This window comes from Bos indicus x Bos taurus, chromosome 29 (genome assembly GCF_003369695.1).
Source record: "Bos indicus x Bos taurus breed Angus x Brahman F1 hybrid chromosome 29, Bos_hybrid_MaternalHap_v2.0, whole genome shotgun sequence".
Taxonomy (NCBI): Eukaryota; Metazoa; Chordata; class Mammalia; order Artiodactyla; family Bovidae; genus Bos; species Bos indicus x Bos taurus.
In genome coordinates, this window is record NC_040104.1 from 119,326 (window position 1) to 138,972 (window position 19,647).

Consider the following 19,647-nt stretch of genomic DNA (forward strand, 5'->3'; position numbering starts at 1 on the left):
ATTTAAATTATCCCAGTCTTAAGAGATTATTTTAGATTATAACAGATTATAATAATAGATTATTCTATTGAAAATACAATTATTTTTAATAGAGTTTATCTAAAAGGTTTTATCTCATTTATATATTTATATATATGTATAAAGAGTTACTTTTTTGTTGACAATTTTAGTTTATCTTAAACCTAGGCATAATAAAAATATTATATAATGTTGATGACTTAAGACATGTCTTAATTAGATTAGCAAACAATTATATTTAAATGATATTCATATGTAAGTAATTATATATATTTAATCTTTTTCAGTTCACATGAATTTGAATTTAAATAGAGCTCATTAACTTCATAGTATCTAAAAACAAAGCTGGTATGTCGATGGCAGCACTGCCAGACGTTGAGGGTTTCAGGTAAAAGATGGAATTTGTCTCAAGTTTTTGCTGAAGGGGACCTGGGGGGTCCCTGCTTGGAGTTTTCTGGAATAGGTTTTCTTTCAATGTCGGATTTAGACTTACAATCTTTGGCCCAATGCATTCCTTTACGGTAGCGAGGGCAGATTTTTGGAGGTTTTTTATTTTTATATATTTTTTCTTTTCTTTTCTTTCCTTTTTTAGCTTTCTTAGGGCCGTCCCTTTTTAAATGCTTCTTATTTCCACATGTAAAGCATCCTTTATTTCCCTTTCTTAAGGCAGCAGCTATTATTTCAGCTACCATTTGCATCTTCTGAGTTTCTAATCCTAGATTGCGACAAGCCTTCAAATAATCAGTAATCGTCCCTTTCTCACGAACTGGAGCTATAGCTTTTTGACATTCCTGATTTGCATTTTCATAAACAACTAATTTCTCTAGTTGCCTTTTGGCTTCTTCTCCAACTACAGTACGGGAAATAGCAGTTTCTAATCTAGCTAAAAAATCAGCATACGTTTCATTAGATCCCGGAACTTTAAATAAGTGATGAAGTAAAGTAGAAAAGTGATGGGGCTTTCCAGCAGTATTACCCGTGTCTTAGTACTTACCGGCCTCAATTGGCCCTGGGGTCACTCCGTCCGAGAATCTGCCTACGTGTACCAAGTCCCTGTTCTGGGCACCACTTGTTCAGATCCTTTAATGGACCAGAACTTGGTGGTCCAGAGTCGATGATAAGAAAGTAAAGGAGAGAAAGAGGGTGATATTCCTTGGTTTACACAGAAAGCCAATAAAGCCCCTGACACAGGACTTGCTCTGTTCAGGAGGCCTCAGGCACCCTCTCAATGGGGTGAAGACGCAGAGCGCCTTCTCAAGAGGGTCTTAGAAGCCCGGGCAGGAAAGTGAACTCAGAGGGCCTCTGCGCTCCAGGGGGTCAGCCTGAAAAAAAGGAGAGAGAGAGAGAGAGAGAGAGAGAGAGGGGACCAGAGCTCTGATGCAGCAAAGGTGTTTTAATCAACACGGTGTGGGCATATATACCATCTTACAAAGTAGTTATTCTCAGCAAAGATAAAGATTAAAATTCCAGACTTACAAAACATAGGCAAACCATATTAAAGAGAGAGATTTGTAAACAATCACTTTTACCGTATGGTTCACAAGAAGGAAGAGGGTACTTATCACCATATAGAAACGCTAATGAAGGAAATGCCTGGATTCCTCAGTCCTGGGAGAGGCTTGCCTCTCCTCTTAATTCCTGAATATTCAGGAATTAACAAGGAGCAGAGAATTCCTGACAGATCCAAAACAGCACACAGGAAGCCTCCTGTTAAATGCTTCCTGACAGTGCTCCTGCCCTCCTGACACGAGGCGAGACAGCATCTCCCACCCTGGCCTGCCATCAGGATTGGCGCCACGATTCTGAGTGGAAGAGACATACACAGCCTCCTGATCTGCACGTCACGCGTCAGCACTCTAGAGCAGGGGAAGTGGACTAATCCAGTGTTTATTATCAGGGCCCTGGTCACACACCGCAGGCAAGTATGATGAAGCTACAGAGAATGAGGTATATGCTCAGAGGGTAAAGCGTCTGCCTGCAAGCGGGAAACCTGGGCTTGAATCCCAGAGTCAGGAAGACCCCCTGGAGAAGGAAATGGCACCCCACTCCAGTACTCTTGCCTGGAAAATTCCATGGACAGAGAAGCCTGGTGGGCTACAGTCCATGGGATTGCAGAGTCGGACACGACTGAGTGACTTCACTTTCACCAGCATGAAAAGATGTCCAAAGCATAACGGTTATTAAATGAACAAACTAAGTTAAAAAGTGTACTATAATATCCACACATGAGCTACCACTCGGCAACGAAAAGGAACCAAGATGCACAGCCACATGGAAGCATCCACCCATGTTACTCCACGTGACAGAACTCGGGCCCGGGCCCAAACAACACACAGTCTCAGGTGCTGACAAACTGCGGCCTGTGTGTCAAATCCAGCCTGTTTCCAATGAGAATAGAAAGCCCACACATAAACGGTCAATTAATTTATGATAAAAGAGCCAAGAATAACAATGAAGAAAGATGACAGTCTCTCCAATGAAAGGTGTTGGGAAAACGGAACAGACGCAAAAAAGTGAAAGTGAACCACCATCTTACACTGTGTGCAAAAATTAACACAGAATGTATTTAAAACATGAACGGAACACTTGAAGCCATAAAACTCCTAGAAGAAAAAGCAGACCATGGTGAGCTCCTTGACATCTGGTGATGATTTTTTTGGATTTGGCACCAAAAGCAAAGGCAGCAAAAGCAGAAATAAACAAGTGGGGGCTTCTGCACAGCGAAGAACGTCACCAACAAAGGGAAAAGGCAACCTGCTGAATGGAAGAAAATGTGCGTGAGTCGTGTATCTGATAAGGGGTTAATACCCAAAACACAGGAAGAACGCATACAACTCAATAGTGAAAAAACAAATAATCCAATTAAAAATGGGCAGAGGATCTGAAGAAACATTTTCCCAAAGAAGAGATACAGATGATGCATAGCTGATGCATAGCCGAACAGCACTTCCCAGGTGGCACAGTGATAAAGAACCTGCCTGCCAAGGTCGGAGATGCAAGAGACAGGTTCGATTCCTGGGTTGGGAGGATCCCCTGGAGGAGAAAATGGCAACCTGCTCTAGGATTCTTGCTGGAGAATCCCGTGGACAGAGGAGCCTGGCAGGCTACAGTCTGTGTGGTCTCAGAGAATCAGACATGACTGAGTACTGAGCACACACGGCAGAAGGTAACACAGCATTGTAAAGCAACTCCACTCCAGTACAGTTGTATAAGTGTAAGAAGACATTCAGATGGCCGACAGGCAAAGGAGGCAGGGACAGGGTGGGCCCAGAGCACGGCAGGAGCCCGCGGTGGGGGTGGGGGTGAGGCCCGTGGGTGCAGAGGCAGTGAGTGTCTGGCCACCCCAGCTGGCAGGGGTACAGTGACCTCTCCAGTCTTTCTCCAGCTGCCCTCAGCGCCACACGTCAGACAGGGTCAGTTAGACTTTATCCAAGTGAGAACCACGGAGAGGGGAGGTCCAGGGCGTTCGTAGTGACCACAGTGGCTGCCGTGGCCTGTGAGCCAGTGGACACTAGGGATAAGGACGCTGGAAGACTGGGATTCGCAACTGGCAGTCCTGGTGGGTGGGGTCCGGGGGCTGAGGGGGGCCTCCCCACCTCCGCCCTCCCCTTGCCTCGGTGCTCCCCCTGCGGCTCCGTCAGCTGTGCGGAAAGTGCCCCCGCCACCGCCCGCCCTCCTGGTCCCCAGTCCCAGCAGCAGCCCCTCCCTGGCAGCAGGCCTCAGACCTCCTCTCCCTGCACAGCCGCCTGTGTCCTGAAGAGGCTGGCGCCCGCCAGACCTCAGCACAGCTGTCCCCAGGCCAGGGTGCTCCCCGCATGGCCCTGTGACGTCCCCCACGCCCACCTGTGCACCCACTTCCCGGCTCCTCTCTCTGCTCCGCTCTGTCCTTGGCACTGTTTAATTCGTGTGTAGTTTACTGATTTATCCTGTTTATTTTCTGTCTCCCCAGCAAGGGCACACGCTCCTTCCAGGCAGGAGATTTTGTTCCCGTCGCTCCACACCACATGTTCAGGGGCTGTGGGGCAGGTCCTTCTGTTTATTGTGTTAAAGTATACCTAATGCAAAATGTTTCATTTTAACCACTGTGAAGTGTAAGATTCAGTGGCATTGATTACATTCACGACATTGTGTTACAGCCACCACTGTTCCAAAACCCATTCATCACCATCCCCTTTCCCTCCCCCCACCAGCCCCTGTAACTTCTCTAGTCTATTTTCTAGGGAGGCACCTGTTCTGTTTACTTCATGTAAGTGGAATGGTGCAGTATTTGCCCTCCGTGTCTGGCTTATTGCACTGAGCATGTTTTCAAGGTTTACCCTGTCGTAGCCTAGGTCAGAATTCCATTCCACTGTGTGGCTGAATAAGATTCCACTGTATTACACGTCACATTTTATCTATTCATCTATCAATGGACACTTGGTTTCTTTCTATCTTTTGGCAATTGTGAATAATGCCGTTAAGAACATTTGTGTACAAGTATCCATACAAGTCCTTATTTTCAATTCTTTTGGGTCTTTGGAGAAACAACCGAACCATTTCCCACAGTGGCTGTGCTACTTTAAACTCCCACCAGCAATGCACAAGGATTCAAATTTGTCCACATCCTCGCCAACACTTGGGGTTTTTTCCATTTTCTTTTTTTTAAAACTAGAAGTCATCCTAGTAGATGTGAAGTGATATCTAATTGTGGTTTTCAATTGCATTTTTCCAATGACTAATGATTTGGGGCATCTTTTCATGTGATTATTGATCATTGGTACACCTTCTTTGGAGAAATGTTTATTCAAATCCTTGCCCATTTTTTAATTGGACTTTTTTTGGGTTTTTTAACTTAAAGAGCAATAGGAACTCTTTATATATCCTAAGTATTAATCTCTTATCAGATATATGATTTGCAAATACTTTCTCCCATTCTGTGGGTGTCTTTTCACTTTCTTGATAGTATCCTTTGGTGCACAGAAGTTTTTAATTTTGATGAAGTAAAAAAAAATTTTTTTTATTGCTCATGGTTTTGCTGTCATTATCTAAGAATTCATTGCCAAATTCAAGATCATGAAGATTTTCTCCTATGTTCTATCGTTTTAGCTCTTGAATTTAGCTGTTTGGTTCACTTTGAGTTAGGTACTGTGTGTGATGTGAGCTAGGGGCTTTAAACTATTTTTACTTGTATTTCCTCCCTTTAAGCTCACAATCCCAAGAAGTTCAGATGAACCAGATGAAGGAAATTGGCCACAGGAATGTCAAGAGCATTTCTAGTGGCCAGTGAGTTGCAGAACTAAGAATTATGCTGTGCACAAGACCCCGCTGGCCCCCAGACTTCACCACCCGTGGACACCTGGTCAAGGATGAGAGGAGGAGAGTGGAGGGAGGCTGTTTAGGCAGGTGGCTGAGGCCTCTGGGGAGGGACATCTGAGCAGGAGGCGGAGGAAGTGAGTGATACGCTGTGCCCACTCTGCGTGCCCACACGAGAGCTGTGCTGTGGGCCTTGCCCAGGGAGAGGAGGTGCTCACAGTTGTGTGTGCCAGGTCGGGGTGAGCCCACAGACCACAGCAGAGCATGAGCCACGGGCAGGGGCGGGGCTTCAGGGACAAAGGCCCCTCCCTGGTCTGCAAGAGGAGCTGGGGCCTGCGAGGGGCTCCCCACTGCAGCAGCAAGGCCCCGGGGGCTTCCCTGTTCCAGCCCTCCGTGGCCTCCGTGGCCAGGAGAGCCCCTAGCCCTGCGAGATGACAGGGACTCTCAGCAACCCCCTCCTAAAGAAGAGCTTCACGTGGAGGGCAGCCCCGTCTCTGTGCCCCCTGGCTCAGGGCACTTGCCAGCCATCCGGTCCTCCCTGAGCCTCCCGAGAATCCAGATGGTGCCCCTCATCCACCTGATGAATCCAGACCACCTTTGGAAGAAGAACCTCATCCATGATCCTCCACCAAGCCCCACCTACAGAGGGGCTGAGGAGCAAGACACCCCTACACACACACAAGCAGAGACCAAGATGAACCTGGGGGTCTGTCAGGGAAGGGCCTGCCCTTCCCTCCTGGCAAGTGGGGCTGTGGCCAAAGACTTGGACTCTGTGATGGTGGGAGGCCCCCACAGCTGCAGCAAGACAACCAGGGGATCTCAGTGTTCTTACAAGCCCAGTTCGCAGACAGAGGAGGTCATGGGGCGGGCACTCAGCAGCCCCCCAAGCCTTATCAGACTTTAGGGCCCCAATTCTCCCCGGGCGGCACTGCTGGTGCCAAGGTCCTGCCGGCAGCCCTTCCGGCTAAACAGAGGCCTGATTTCCAACCTTGGGAGAACACTTGAGCTAATCATTAATCAGATTATTGACATGAGACTTTGTCTTTTTCTTAACTGTGGTAAAACACACATAACATTTACCGTCTTAGCCATGCCCAAGCGCAGCTCAGGGGCATTAGCATATCCACACTGTGGTGCAGCCACCAGCTCCATCCACCTCCACGACTTGCCCACCCTCCCAAAGGGACACGCCGTCCCCGGAAACACTCACTCCCCTCCACTGCCCTCCTGCAGCCCCTGCCCCACCGTCTACTTCCTGTGTCAGTGAATCTGACGCCTGCAGGGTCCTTTTGTGAGTGGAGTCAGACAGGGTATGTTGTTTGGTGACTGGCTTATTCCACTGAGCATCATGTCCTCAGGGTCCATCCACACTGTAGCATGAATTCCCTTCCTTCTGAAGGGTGAATAGTACTCATTTGACTTATTTTAAAGGCCCCTGTAAGCCCCTCTCCTTGGCTTCTCTGCATAGGGTGAAGTATTTAGCCAGCAGGATCCTGGGGGAAGGAGCCTCCCGTGTGCTCTGGGGGAAAAGAAGAGGGCATTCCTAGGCACTGTACCAGGGTGCAGGGGGCTGGGTCTGCTCTTTACGAGAGACAAAGCAGCGGAGGGCCTTGCTGGGGACGCAGGCGTCAGAAAGGAGTCTGAGCAGGAACTGCCTCGGAGATGGGTCTCTGAGCGTCAGGGACGCTGCCTGGGGCCACGTGGGACAGAGACCCACAGAGGACGAGTTCCCACCCAGCAAGGGCTCGGGAGGCAGGCTCAGAGCTGGGCCTCCCCCAGCCAGGCTCCTTTTCTCCTCCTGGCCCTCTGCCCTCAGAGAGCTGTTTCCATCCTCACAAGAGCATCACTCCTGACCTCCAGGCTCTGTGCCCACGGCCACACAGGACACGGGGCAGGGAGGGGGCAAGACCAAAGGCTGCGCCCGCTCATCTGCTCTCCCCACCAGCAGCACTTTGCTCCCCGACACTCACCAGGCAGCTTCCTCTCCCCTCTCATTGTCCAAGGCTCTGTCCCATGGTTGTCCTGGGCAATCAGACTTCATAGGGTGACACTGAACTAGTCACAGGGTTGCGGGAGAAGGGCAACATGGGTCTTGGGCCCGCAGCTGGCAGAGCCTGCTGCCTCTGGTCCGTCTGTGACCCCTGGAGTGGCTGTTACAGTGCTGGGCGACCACAGAGGGCGGAGGAGACAGGGAGTGATGTATGCGGACAGCGGGTAGGGGACACGGAGAGGGAGGCGGGACTGTCAGCCACTGCCCTGAGCACCGGACTTCAGGCAGAGGGAGAGGCTCCGAGGGTCTCTTCGAGGAAAATCCTGCTGTGATGGGGCCCTCGGAGGAGCTGAAGCCCAGAGGGCACTATGTTTGGAGGCCCCCAGCACCACCCAGATGATTCTGGATGTGGCTGTGAGCCTGAGCCGTGAGGCTATCCAGCTTCAGGAGGGTTCTGTTGGGATCTGTAGGGACTTCGGACCTAAATCCAATTGTCTGCTGCACCTTGAACTGAAACCATCCTCTCCTGAGCCGGGAACAGCAGCACCAGCACCACCAGCTGCTGGATTTTGATGCAAATTCGCTAGACTTGAGCCACGCTGGTCCCTGGCATACTGTCAAGGTCAGGGCACTGCTGTGGTCAGACCACAGGTCTTGGGAGAGCAATCTTTGGTGATGGACTTTAGGCTGGAAATGTGGCCCATACTTCCTCCAACTGGGAGTAGCCCCATGAGTAACACCTGGCCTGATGCCATGATCTTAGTTCTTTGAATGTTGAGTTTTAAGCCAGCTTTTTCACTCTCCTCCTTCACTGTCATCAAGAGGTTCTTTAGTTCTTCTTCACCTTCTGCCATTAGAGTGGTATCATCCACATATCTGAGGTTACTGGTATTTCTCCCAGCAAACTTGATTTCAGCTTGTAACTCATCCAGCCCAGCATTTCTCATGATGTGCTCTGCATGTAAGTTAAATAAGCAGGGTGACAATACCCAACTTCCCTCTATTCAGTTCAGTCACTCAGTCGTGTCTGACTCCTTGCGACCCCATGGACTGCAGCACACCAGGCCTCCCTGTCCATCACCAACTCCTGGAATTGCTCAAACTCATGTCCATTGAGTCGGTGATGCCATCCAACCATCTCATCCTCTGTCGTCCCCTTCTCCTCTCCTTCTTCTCCTCCTCATACCCCTCCTTCCACATCTCACATCGTGGCAAAGATTCCCCGAAACCTTGGTCCCTGTTATCAAAGGCTTTTCCAGGGCTGTTATCAGCAGGTGCTAAGAGTTTATGGAGGCACAGAGTCCACTGAGGGAGAGTCCATCTCAGGAGATAGGCTGACCTTGGCACCCTCACAGCACAGGGCCCAGGGTCCCCCGCAGGCTGGCTGTGGCAGAACACACCAGACAGACGCTGCCTGGGCCCCACGGCTATCTTTGTGCCTTTGACAAGAGGAAAAGGCCATTTTGAGGAAAAGTTCATGGTCAGGTGTTAAGTGCTGGGGAGGGGTTAAGTGGAATCAGAACTGGAGTTTAGAGATATGGACATTCTTGGTGACCCCAGAAGACATGACTTCATGGTGAGAAGTCATCCACAGAACATAAGTGATGATAATACACACCTAGAATGCGGCAGACACATTCCTTCCAGCTTGGCTCCCCTCAGCCCTCGACACTGAAGTGCCAGCACCATGCCATTCTGCAGAGGAGACGGAGGCCCAGAGGTTAAGTAACTTGTTCAAGGTCATCCAGCTACTGGACTGTGGGGCCAGGATTTGATCTCAGGTAGTCCGTCTAAAACAATGAAAGGGAGATGGTTCATTTGCAGAGAACTCGCTTTCTAGAATTCGTACTGTGAAGACGAACGAGTGAATGTGCAGTTAGAAGAAACAGCCGTGGCTTGTGTGTGACGTCTGTCTGTGCAGCAGCTCCGTGAGGGGTCCCTGGAGGAGGTCAGTCAGTTCAGTTGCTCAGTTGTGTCCAACTCTTTGTGACTCCATTGACTGCAGCACACCAGGCCTCCCTGTCCATCTTCAACTCCCAGAGTTTGCTCAAACTCATGTCCATTGAGTCAGTGATGCCATCCAACCATCTCATCCTCTGTCGTCCCCTTCTCCTGCCTTCAATCTTTCCCAGCATCAGGATCTTTTCCAGTGAGTCAGTTCTTCACATCAGGTGGCCAAAATATTGGAGCTTCAGCCTCAGTATCAGTCCTTCCAATGAATATTCAGGACTGATTTCCTTTAGGATTGATTTCCTAAAGGAAATCAGGGAGGGGGTCAGGAAGGGGCTCAAGGAGGGGATCAGGACTAGGACTGTGGTCAGGGGCCCCGAGATGCCCAACAGCTGTGTAGGGCCAGATTCTGTCCACAGCTGAGCTCTAAACCATCTGCTTTTGTGGTCTAGGCTGTTGCTTTCCCTGGCAAAGCCCCCTCTGCAGAATCCCAGCATGCCAGATGGGCTGAGAGAGGGGCCAGTGAGTTGAAGCATCTGGGATCTCACCCAGGGCTCACAGTGGTCCCTCTGGCAGCTGAGGCCAGACTTTGCTCAGGGCTTGTCTCCAGGACTCAACTCCAAGGAGACCCCACCCGCTCCTCTGCTTTGCTGAATACTGCCCACATTGCAGTATGGAAGGAGCGTCTTGTCCCTGCTCTGGGCCTGGCCCGAGGGGGCTGCTTCAGCACAGCAGGCAGGCGCTCTGCTCCACCCTCTCGGGGTTCTGTGGGAACAAGCGGTCCCCTGCCAGCAAGGTGTGTGCCGACAGTGTCTCCTCCAGGCTCTCTCCTCACCCACCCTGCCTGTGCCCAGGAGGCTACCTGTGTAGGGGGCACACGGCAGGAGCTGGGAGCAGGAAAGAGTGAGGAGGCAACCTGTGTAGGCCTGAGTGTGGATGAACAGAGCCTTACCTTTCTTCTCCCTTAGACTTCTTCGGGGACAGGTGGGGTTTTATTTGTCTCACACAGAAACAAAACTCGTAACTAGAAGGGGCATCGCTGTGGACGCTTTCCTCCCGGGGAAGGGCAGCAGAACAGAGGCTCCAGGACTCTGGGTCCCTCCCCAGGGCAGCTCCCAAGGCCTGAAGGCAGCAGGACTGAACGTGGGGGTGGCTTGTGGAGCCTGAGAGACTGTGACGATGCTACAGCCTCTCTTTCTGCAGAGCCCCTCTCACAGAAATCCACACTCACAGAGGTTCTCTCAGTGAGACCCTGAGCCATTACTACAAACTTGGGTGCCGAAAAAAACACCCATTCTTTCTCTTCCAGGTTTGGAGGGCAGAAGTCCAAAGTAAGCTTCACTTGCCTGAGGTCAGGGTTGGCTCAGCCTCACTCACTCCGGAGGCTGCGGGGGAGAATGTCTTCCTTTCCCAGTAGCATCTCCAGCTTCTAGGGCTGTGTCCCCTGCACGCCTTGGCTCGTGGTCCCTTCTGTCAAAGCCAGCAGCCTGGCACCTCGTCACAGCACCACACTGCCTTCTGTGCCAAACCTCCTCTGTCTCCATCCCGTGACACTTGTGACGACCCATCTCAAGATCCTGATCTAACCACACCTGCTAAGTCCCCTTTGACAGATGAACCAGGCACTAGGATCCGATATCTTTGGGGACTACTATTTAGCCCACCACAGATACATTCACACAAACACAGTATGAAGACAGTCACACAGACAGACACAGACAAACACACACACCCACGTTTCACACAAGCAGACACTGTCAGTAGAAACCCTCATTCATGGGTCCCACGTGGTCACACGCCCATTCAAACCTCTTGCCGTCAACCTCCTTAAGCCAGGTCTGGGAGGCCACAGAGCTCTTTCCAGTCCCATTATCTCACAGCTCCCAGGTGACAGCCTTCCTTTCCCCAAAACCACCATGTAAGTCCCTCCTCTGTCCCCTCTGCCTAGGAAGCCCTGGCTCTCCCCCACCTTCAGAAATTAACCTATCTTGAGGCCTTGAAGTTTAAGGTCTCATTCTGAGCTAGCTGCCTCCTCCACGCAGCCCACCTTGCTCTGCCATTTCCTGCTCACAGCCTGCCTCACTGCCACACCCGCAGGTTCTCAGAGCACTGAGCTGAACAAAGGGACAGTAAAGACTCAAAGGTCACCAAGCAGAGCTCTTAAAGGCTGGCGGTAAGCGTGCGCCAAGCCCCTGAGTTTGAGAGCTTGGTGGCTGTTGGACGGACATCGCAGAGCTGGCTGAGCTAGGACACTTTGGTCTGGGGTATGGACAGGGCTGGAAGTCCCCCAGGACTTGACCCCAGATAGGCTCCCAGATCCCCACCTCTGCGCCTGAGTGCTGGACCTAGTGATCGACTCTGCAGGCCAGCTAGAGGCCTCCTGCTCCAGGTGAGTACTGGCTTTCTGAGAGGTCGCTTGGCTTCAGCTCTCCAGGTCCTCCACCTGGCACCCTGCAGACACATCCTTCCCCCACTGCACACCCAGGCTCCAGGTGTTGGGGACACCATCCCCTCAGAGGGTACCTGTAGGGTCTGTCCCCCACCAGGAGCTCAGTCTCAGTGACTGGTGCAAGGCCCTCAGGCTAGTCCCCACTAAAGGGTGCAGTGACCACAGGTGAGCTGGGGAATTCAGGAGCACTGTGACGGCCCGGTGGTGAGTCTGCTCCAAGCTCCTGGGGAAGAGAATGGGAGGGAAGCAGAAAAAAGGAGAGCACAGGCCCTTACAGACACATCTTACTCGGGACATTTGACATGGATGCCTAGAAGGGATGAGCAGAAAGCGGGGTGCGGGGTAGGAAGGCGCCCTCTAATGCTGGGGTCAGCGGCGGCCAGTGCCCGCCTGGGAGTAACTCCATTTCGCCACCAGACCGCGATGCGGTCGGCGGCATGAAAGCCTTGGAAAGCCTTGGAGGAAAGTCCTCGGTCGCGATCCTGGGAGGAGAGGACGACCCTTCCAGTAGAGCGCTCCTTCAAGCGTTGGCCTGGAGCCACCTGGATAGATGCGGGCGCGTCAAAACCCCTGCCCGTGGGCGCCCGGGGCTGCGGTCGAACACGAGGGCAAGAGGCCAGGGTCACCGGGGCGCGGCACCCTGCTGACCGCGTGCGCCCGCCCCCAGCATGGAGCCCCGCGCTGCCGCTGCCCGCGAGCTGCTCCTGGGCGCACTGGAAGACCTGAGCCAAGAGCAGCTGAAGCGCTTCCGCCACAAACTGCGGGACGAGCGGGTGGATGGCCGCAGCATCCCGTGGGGGCGGCTGGAGCGCGCGGACACCTTGGACCTCGTGGAGCAGTTGGTCCACTTCTACGGGCCGGAACGCGCGCTGGACGTGGCCAAGAAAACCCTGAAGAGGGCAGACGTGCGCGACGTGGCGGCGCGGCTCAAGGAGCGCCGGCTGCAGAGTGAGTGCCAGGTGGGGCTTCACCTGGGTCCCCCCTCGGCCTCTCCCGCCTGGGCAGGTTCCTCTGGCTTCCCTCAAAGAGCGCCCGCGTGCCCCGGGGCCCGACCCCTGACGCTCCCTTCTGCACCCCGCCCGGTCCTCGGGACCCACCGCAGCTCTCCCTTCCAGGTCTCGGCCCCAGCTCCCCGGCGCTGCTCTCCGTCTCTGGTAGGTCTCTCTCGGCGGAAAGCGCAGGCCCCGAGCTGTCCGGACACTTCGGGTGTCCTCAGAGTCACTCGGAGGTTCCGCACAGCTGGCCCCGGGGAGGAGCGCGGAGAGGGGGTTGTGAGGCAACGGGGGAAACTGAGGCCGGAGCCCGCCGGGGAGGGCAACGGGCCCCGGAGCGGCACTGACACAGCGCCCTCGACCCCTGTTCCCCTTCCCTCCGTCCGGCGCCCCCCTACCCGCAGAGTACAAGAAGAAGTACCGGGAGCACGTGCTGCGGCAGCACGCTAAGGTGAAGGAGCGGGACGCTCGCTCAGTGAAGATCAACAAGCGCTTCACCAAGCTGCTCATCGCCGAGGAGCCGGAGGCCGAGCGCGCCCGGCGCTCAGACACCCACACCTTCAACCGCCTGTTCGGCCGCGACGAGGAGGGCGAGAGACGGCTGACCGTGGCGCTGCAGGGCCCGGCGGGCATCGGCAAGACCATGGCGGCCAGGAAAATCCTGTATGACTGGGCGGCGGGCAAGCTGTACCATAGTCAGGTGGACTTTGCCTTCTTCCTGTCTTGCCGCGAGCTGCTGGAGCGACCGGGCACGTGCAGCCTGGCCGACCTGATCCTAGACCAGTGCCCCGATCGCGAGGCGCCGGTGCAGCAGATGCTGGCGCAGTCCGAGAGGCTGCTGTTCATCCTGGACGGCGTAGACGAAATGCTGGCACCGGAGCCGGCCGAGGCCGCGCCCTGCAGAGACCCCCACGAGGCCGCGAGCGGCGCGCGGGTGCTGGGGAGCCTGCTGAGCAAGGAGCTGCTGCCCGCGGCGCGCCTGCTAGTGACCAGGCGAGGCGCCACCCCCGGGAGGCTGCAGGCCCGCCTGTGCTCACCGCAGTGCGCCGAGGTGTGTGGCTTCTCAGACAAGGACAGGAAGAAGTACTTCTACAAGTTTTTCCAGGACGAGTGGAAGGCGGAGCACGCCTACCGCTCCGTGAAGGAGAACGAGATGCTCTTCTCCCTGTGCTTCGTGCCCGGCGTGTGCTGGATCGTGTGCACCGTCCTGCGCCAGCAGCTCCAGCGCGGCCAGGACCTGTGTCGCACTTCCAAGACCACCACGGCCGTGTACTTGCTCTTCGTGGCCAGCGTCCTGAGATCGGCGCCCGCGGCCGACGGGGCCCAGCTGCAGAGAGAGCTGCGCAAGCTGTGCCGCCTGGCCTGTGACGGAGTCCTCGGGGGCAGGGCGCGGTTCTCGGAGGAGGACCTGGAACGCCTGCAGCTCTGCGGCTCCAAGGTCCAGACGCAGTTTCTCAGCAAGAAGGAGATGCCAGGCGTGCTGGAAACAGAGGTCACCTACCAGTTCATTGACCAGAGCTTCCAGGAATTCTTAGCTGCTCTGTCCTACCTGCTGGAGGACGAAGGGGCTCCCAGGGAACCTGCTGGCAGCATAGAGGCACTTCTGCAGGGGGACCCGGAGCTGCGCGGCCACCTCAACCTCACTACACGCTTCCTCTTTGGACTACTGAACACAGAGAGGATGTGCGAGATCAAGCGCCACTTCGGTTGCACAGTTTCAGAGCGTGTGAAGCAGCGTGTCCTGAGGTGGGTGCAGGACCAGGGCCAGGGCCGCCCCAGGGCGGCGCCAGAGGGGACGGAGGAGATCCTGGCACCCCAGGACACTGAGGAGTCAGAGGAGGAGGAGGGCGAGCAGCTCAACTACCCGCTGGAGCTGCTCTACTGCCTGCACGAGACACAGGAAGACGCGTTTGTGCACCAGGCCCTCCGCGGCCTCCCTGAGCTGGTGCTGGAGCGAGTGCACTTCAGCAGAATGGACCTGGCCGTCCTGAGCTACTGTGTGCGGTGCTGCCCGGCCGGGCAGGCGCTGCGGCTGGTCAGCTGCAGACTGGCCACTGCGCAGGAAAAGAAAAAGAAGAGCCTGATGAAGCGTCTACAGGGCAGCCTGGGTGGCAGCTCGTGAGTCTCCAGGGCAGGGCTGCCCTCTTCTGTGGGCCCTCTGTGTGGGGCATGTGTGCCAGAGCATCTTATGTCCACCTGGGCCTGGGGAGCGTGTGCAGACCTGACGCCTGCTCCCCAGAGGAGAGGCACGACTTCATGGCTGGTCTTTCTTACCTCCTCAAGGCAGCTCCCAATGTCCATCTTCTTCCCCAGGGTGCCTTCACCATGTTCCCCACCCTAGCATCCATGTCCAAGGCAAACCTCCCTCTCCCATCACCGACACGAGGCTTTCTCGTAATGATTTCTGGAATACACCACACGCGCTGTGCTCTGAGCCTTTGCTCCTGCCGTCCCTTCCACCCAGAGCACTGCCTATCCTCAAAGTCGCTCCAAACTCTCCTCTGTAGTCTGCAGCCGTTTGGCCTCAGAAGTGCCCCCACTGACTACTGCAAGCCATGACATCTGCCCATACCCCTCTCCTCCACCAGACCCGCGTCTCCTGGGCAAAGCTCCTGCCATTGTTTCTGTGCACTTGACCCCAACCCAGCAGCTGACTCAGATGCTCAGCATCTGTTGGGAGAACGAATGTCAGGATGTTGACGGGGGTGGGGCTGGGCACACCCACTGCAGGCGCAAGGACAGGCCCACCTGTCCCATGGGACTCACACAGACAGCTTCCGTGGGGAGGTGGACGAGGTCACAGAGAAGTGGTTTCACTCTGGGCTCAGGATGAAGAGGGAGGGGGTCCTGGCCCAGCTTGAGGGTAAGGGCAGAAGCAGCTCCAATGTCTCGGAACTGTAGGAAGGAGTCCTTCTCAGGAGTGAGGGGCTGGAAGGGGCAGGGATCTTCACCTTCTTTTCTCTCTTCGTAGCTCTCGAGCCACCACAAGAAAATCCCCAGGCTCCCCCCTGCGCCCACTCTGTGAGGCCATGACCGACCGGCAGTGTGGTCTGAACAGCCTGACGTGAGTGAACAAATCCCAGCCCTTTCCCTGAAAAGGACACAGAGCAGGATACCCTGGGCAGGGGCAGGGGTGTAGCCCTGTCTGGGGACAGCTGACCGAGGGGGTGCTGAGACAGGCTGAGAGCCTATGGTCCCTTGGCAGGATCAGCAGGCTCTGCCCACACAGGACAGAGGAGGGAAGCGCTTGGGTGCTAGTTAGAACAGAGGGTTTGGCCCCTGTGTTGAGTGGGGAGCAGAGTACGCTGAGCTTCTGGAAGAGGGATAAAAGCCAGACTGTCATTTCCCTTCCCCAGGAAGGCTGCTAAGGGCTACTGGACACTGCTGGGTGGTCCTTCTGGATCTCAGAAGTAGTTGTGGAAGGTGCTCAGGGCGCAGGCTCTGAGGCCAGCCTGCCTGCCTCTTTGCCCTTGGCAGGCCAGTCTGCCTGAGTGTCAGTCTTCTCCCGGGGAACGGAGCCTGTAGCTTCCACCTCAGAAGGTTGATGTGAGACTTACTGAGGCAGTACTTAGTATGTAACCTTTTCCATTACTCTTCACTACCACCAAGTAAGCAGATAGTAAGATACGTTATACGAGTTAGTCTGATTAGGTATGGTGAATTATACAGTCATGTGTCAATGCTGACATGGTAACTTAACGTGGCACAAACATCAGGAACCCCTCAACTCTGCTGCCAAACTAACTGCGTGAAGATGCCCTCACAGCATTGTCTATAATGCCAAAAAAAGAGAGCTGACACCCTGCCCAACCGTTAGGACCGGCTGCCTAAATAAGCTCGGTCCCCCTGTACTTGGTGGATAATGCTCTGGAGTTAGACACGTCGAGAGCAAGCTCGTGGAGAATGTCCTAAGAGACAAGGGAGTGCGTCCAGCGGGTGCCCACGAGGTGTGCACACGGGTGGCGACGGTGCAGGAGAAGCTCTGTGGGGCCCAGGGAGGCGGGTGTGGAGCCAAGTCTGCAGACTGAACCTCAGCCCCCCGGGGAGCAGGCAGCTCGCACACCGCGGACTCGTGTGCTTCTTGACCACAGGCTGTCCCGCTGCAAACTCCCCGACTCGGTCTGCAGAGATCTCTCTGAGGCCCTGAGGGAGGCCCCGGCCCTGGCAGAGCTGGGCCTCTTCCACAACGGGCTCAGCGAGGCCGGCCTGCGTGTGCTGAGCGAAGGCCTGGCCTCGCCCCAGTGCCGGGTGCAGACACTCAGGTGAGGAGCAGCCTGGAAGGGACCGAGGGAGGGACCAGGGCCCCCACAGCAGCTCCTGAGGTCAGCCCTCCCCTAGGGTTCAGCAGCCAGGCCTGCAGGAAGCGCTCCAGTACATGGTTGGCAAGCTCCAGCAAATCCCAGCACTGACCACCCTGGATCTCAGTGGCTGCCAGCTGTCAGGACCTACGGTGACCTGCTTGTGCACCACCCTGAAGTGCCCAGGATGCCACCTGCAAACCCTCAGGTGGAGACAGGGCTGGGAAGGGTGCTGGGAACACAGCCTCTCAGCCCTGGGCTGGGGTGGGTGCCGGGGCTTCCCCCAGACCTTAAAGAGGAATCTCTCCCAGGGCCCTCCTGAGGTAACCCCGCTGTAACTCAGGCCCTGGAGCCCCACCCTCTAACTCCGTGGCTCCGGCCCAGGGCCTGGACCCACCATTAGACCAAATGCCCATTGTCAGGTGCCCGTGCCCAGAATATGGACCAGTGCCCCCAGATCCCGCTTAGTGCCCTGAAGGCTCTGGCCCCTAGTCCCTGCCCCTTCCCCACCCTCTGGCAGTCCCCGACTGGCCACCTCCTGTCACCGCGTGCCTCTGGCACAACCCAGGCCAGCAGCCCAGCACTGTCCCTGCCGCTGCTCCCCGTCACTGCACCCGCAGGCCCCCTCCCTCACCAACCCCGCTGCCATTCTCTGCACACGGCTACAGGCTGACCTCTGTGGAGCTGAGCGAGCAGGCCCTGCAGGAGCTGCAAGCTGTGGAGACAGCAAACCCGAGACTAGTCATCACACACCCAGCGCTGGACGCCCATCCCAAGCCCCCCACAGTGCCCATCAGTGCCCTTTGAGGTCCTGCAGACCAGAACTAGGGAGGAATCCGCTCAGCCCTACACAGCACACCTCCCCATTTCAAGGGCGAGAGGATGGTGCTCTCTGCTCTGGGCAACCGTTGAGCCTGAGGGGCCCGGGACAGGCAGGTGGGACACTCAGACAGACACGGCCCTCACCTGCTCCGGGGCAGGCCCAGGACATGTCCCTTCCCCCACACCCTGGGGACAGCTTGTGTCTCTGTCCTCCCCACAGAGAAGAGGGCCTCCTCCCCTAACCCTCGCCGCTGCCCCACCCAGGTTTCTCTCTGGGGACCCTCCAGCCCTCTCACTGCAGGGTGAAGCTGAGAGCACCAGGCACTGAGCACCGACCATGTGTGGCCTCTACCTGGTGAGCTCAGCGTGAGATGACCCATTTGCAGACCCTGCCCCACTCAGTACAGGCACCCAGAGCCCCGCCACTCTGCTCTGGCCACAGGGGACCAAGCAGGGGCCGAAGGCGCCCAGAGGAGTCCAGTTGCTCCCTGAGGACTTCAGAGACTAAGGGGAGTGGAGATGGAGCTCTGAACGGGGCTGTGATGGCACAGGTGGTGTGAGCCCCGTGTGCTGATAATAAATTCTCCTTGGGGTTCAGCTCTGTCATTCTCGGCTGCACTTAGCCAGGCATCCTCACGGGTGCTCACGCCCTTGCCTTCGTTCCCCAGCCCATCTGAATGGGGCAGAGCCGCAGCCCCCACTTCCTGGGTGAGCTCGAGGGAACAGCTGGATTCAGGAAGCTCTGATGGGAGGTTTGGCCTTGATGGGCAGAGCCAGCAGCAGACAGCCCGAATCCTCAAGTCTTCTCTGCTCAAAGCTGCTGGACTCCACCAGCTTCTGAGGCCCTAGTCAGAAGGGCCTTCTGGGTCCCTTCACGTCCCCCAAACTTCCTTCCATAACCCATTTTCAAATCCAGTTATTCATTCCACAAAACAGACAAAATATCCTTGCCCTCCTGGAGCTGGCATTCTAGGCAGCTGATAAATGCTGTGAAGGAAGGAAAAGAAGGGGTGGGGGATGGAGCCAAGGGTTTTCTCTTACCTGTAAGGAGTCTGGGACAATCTAGGGAAGACAGGGCACTTGACAATGGAAGGAAGTGAGGGGCCAACCTAAGGACGTCTTGAGGAAAAGGCAGTGGGTCAGCAAGTGTAAAGGCCGCACAGCGGCTCGGCCTGCTGTTAACAACATACCGCAGAGCAGGTAGCTGACCAACAACAGAAGTGCCTTTCTCACAGTTCTGGAGGCTAGGATGTCCAAGGTCAAGGTGCCAGTCAATTCGGTGTCTGGTGAGGACCCTCTTGGTGCAGATGGCTGTCTTCCAGCCGTGTCCTCACAGGGTAGAAGGAGGGACCTCTAAGGCCTCTTCTTCAGTTCAGTTCAGTTCAGGCGCTCAGTCGTGTCCAACTCTTTGAGACGCCATGGACTGCAGCACGCCAGGCCTCCCTGTCCATTGCCAACTCCCGCAGTTTACTCAAAATACCTTCTTTATAAAGGCACTAATCCTACTCTTGACTGCTCGTGACCTATGTACCAAAGGCCCCACCTACAAACACCATCACAGTGGGGATCAGAAGTCAACCGATGGATGTGGGGGGACACACTGAGCCCATACTAGGGAGCCTGCTTGGGATGGTAGCAGAAGCAGCAGGGAAGCCAGGTAGCAGCTGGGGGGGCGGGGGGGGGCGGGGGGGGGGCGGGGGGGGGGGCGGCGGGGGGCGGGGGGGGGGCGGCGGGGGGCGGGGGGGGCGGGGCGGTGAGAGGGGAGGGGCCGGGGCGCCTCCTGCCGGTAAGGTGGACACCGCGGCAGGCTTTGAGCAGACCCTCACTACTCTCAGG

The 19,647-nt window shown here is 55.6% G+C and overlaps 1 protein-coding gene across 1 annotated transcript; it reads left to right on the forward strand.

Moving 5' to 3' along the window:
* The first annotated feature begins 9,573 nt into the window (after positions 1–9,573).
* On the forward strand, positions 9,574–19,432 carry NLRP6 (NLR family pyrin domain containing 6). Its single transcript, XM_027532609.1, has 7 exons — positions 9,574–12,647; positions 12,815–12,853; positions 13,096–14,809; positions 15,663–15,755; positions 16,783–16,953; positions 17,030–17,197; positions 17,658–19,432. The coding sequence occupies exons 1-7, from the start codon at positions 12,368–12,370 to the stop codon at positions 17,794–17,796; spliced, it is 2,604 nt and encodes an 867-aa protein (XP_027388410.1). The 5' UTR covers positions 9,574–12,367; the 3' UTR covers positions 17,797–19,432.
* Positions 19,433–19,647: the final 215 nt, after the last annotated feature.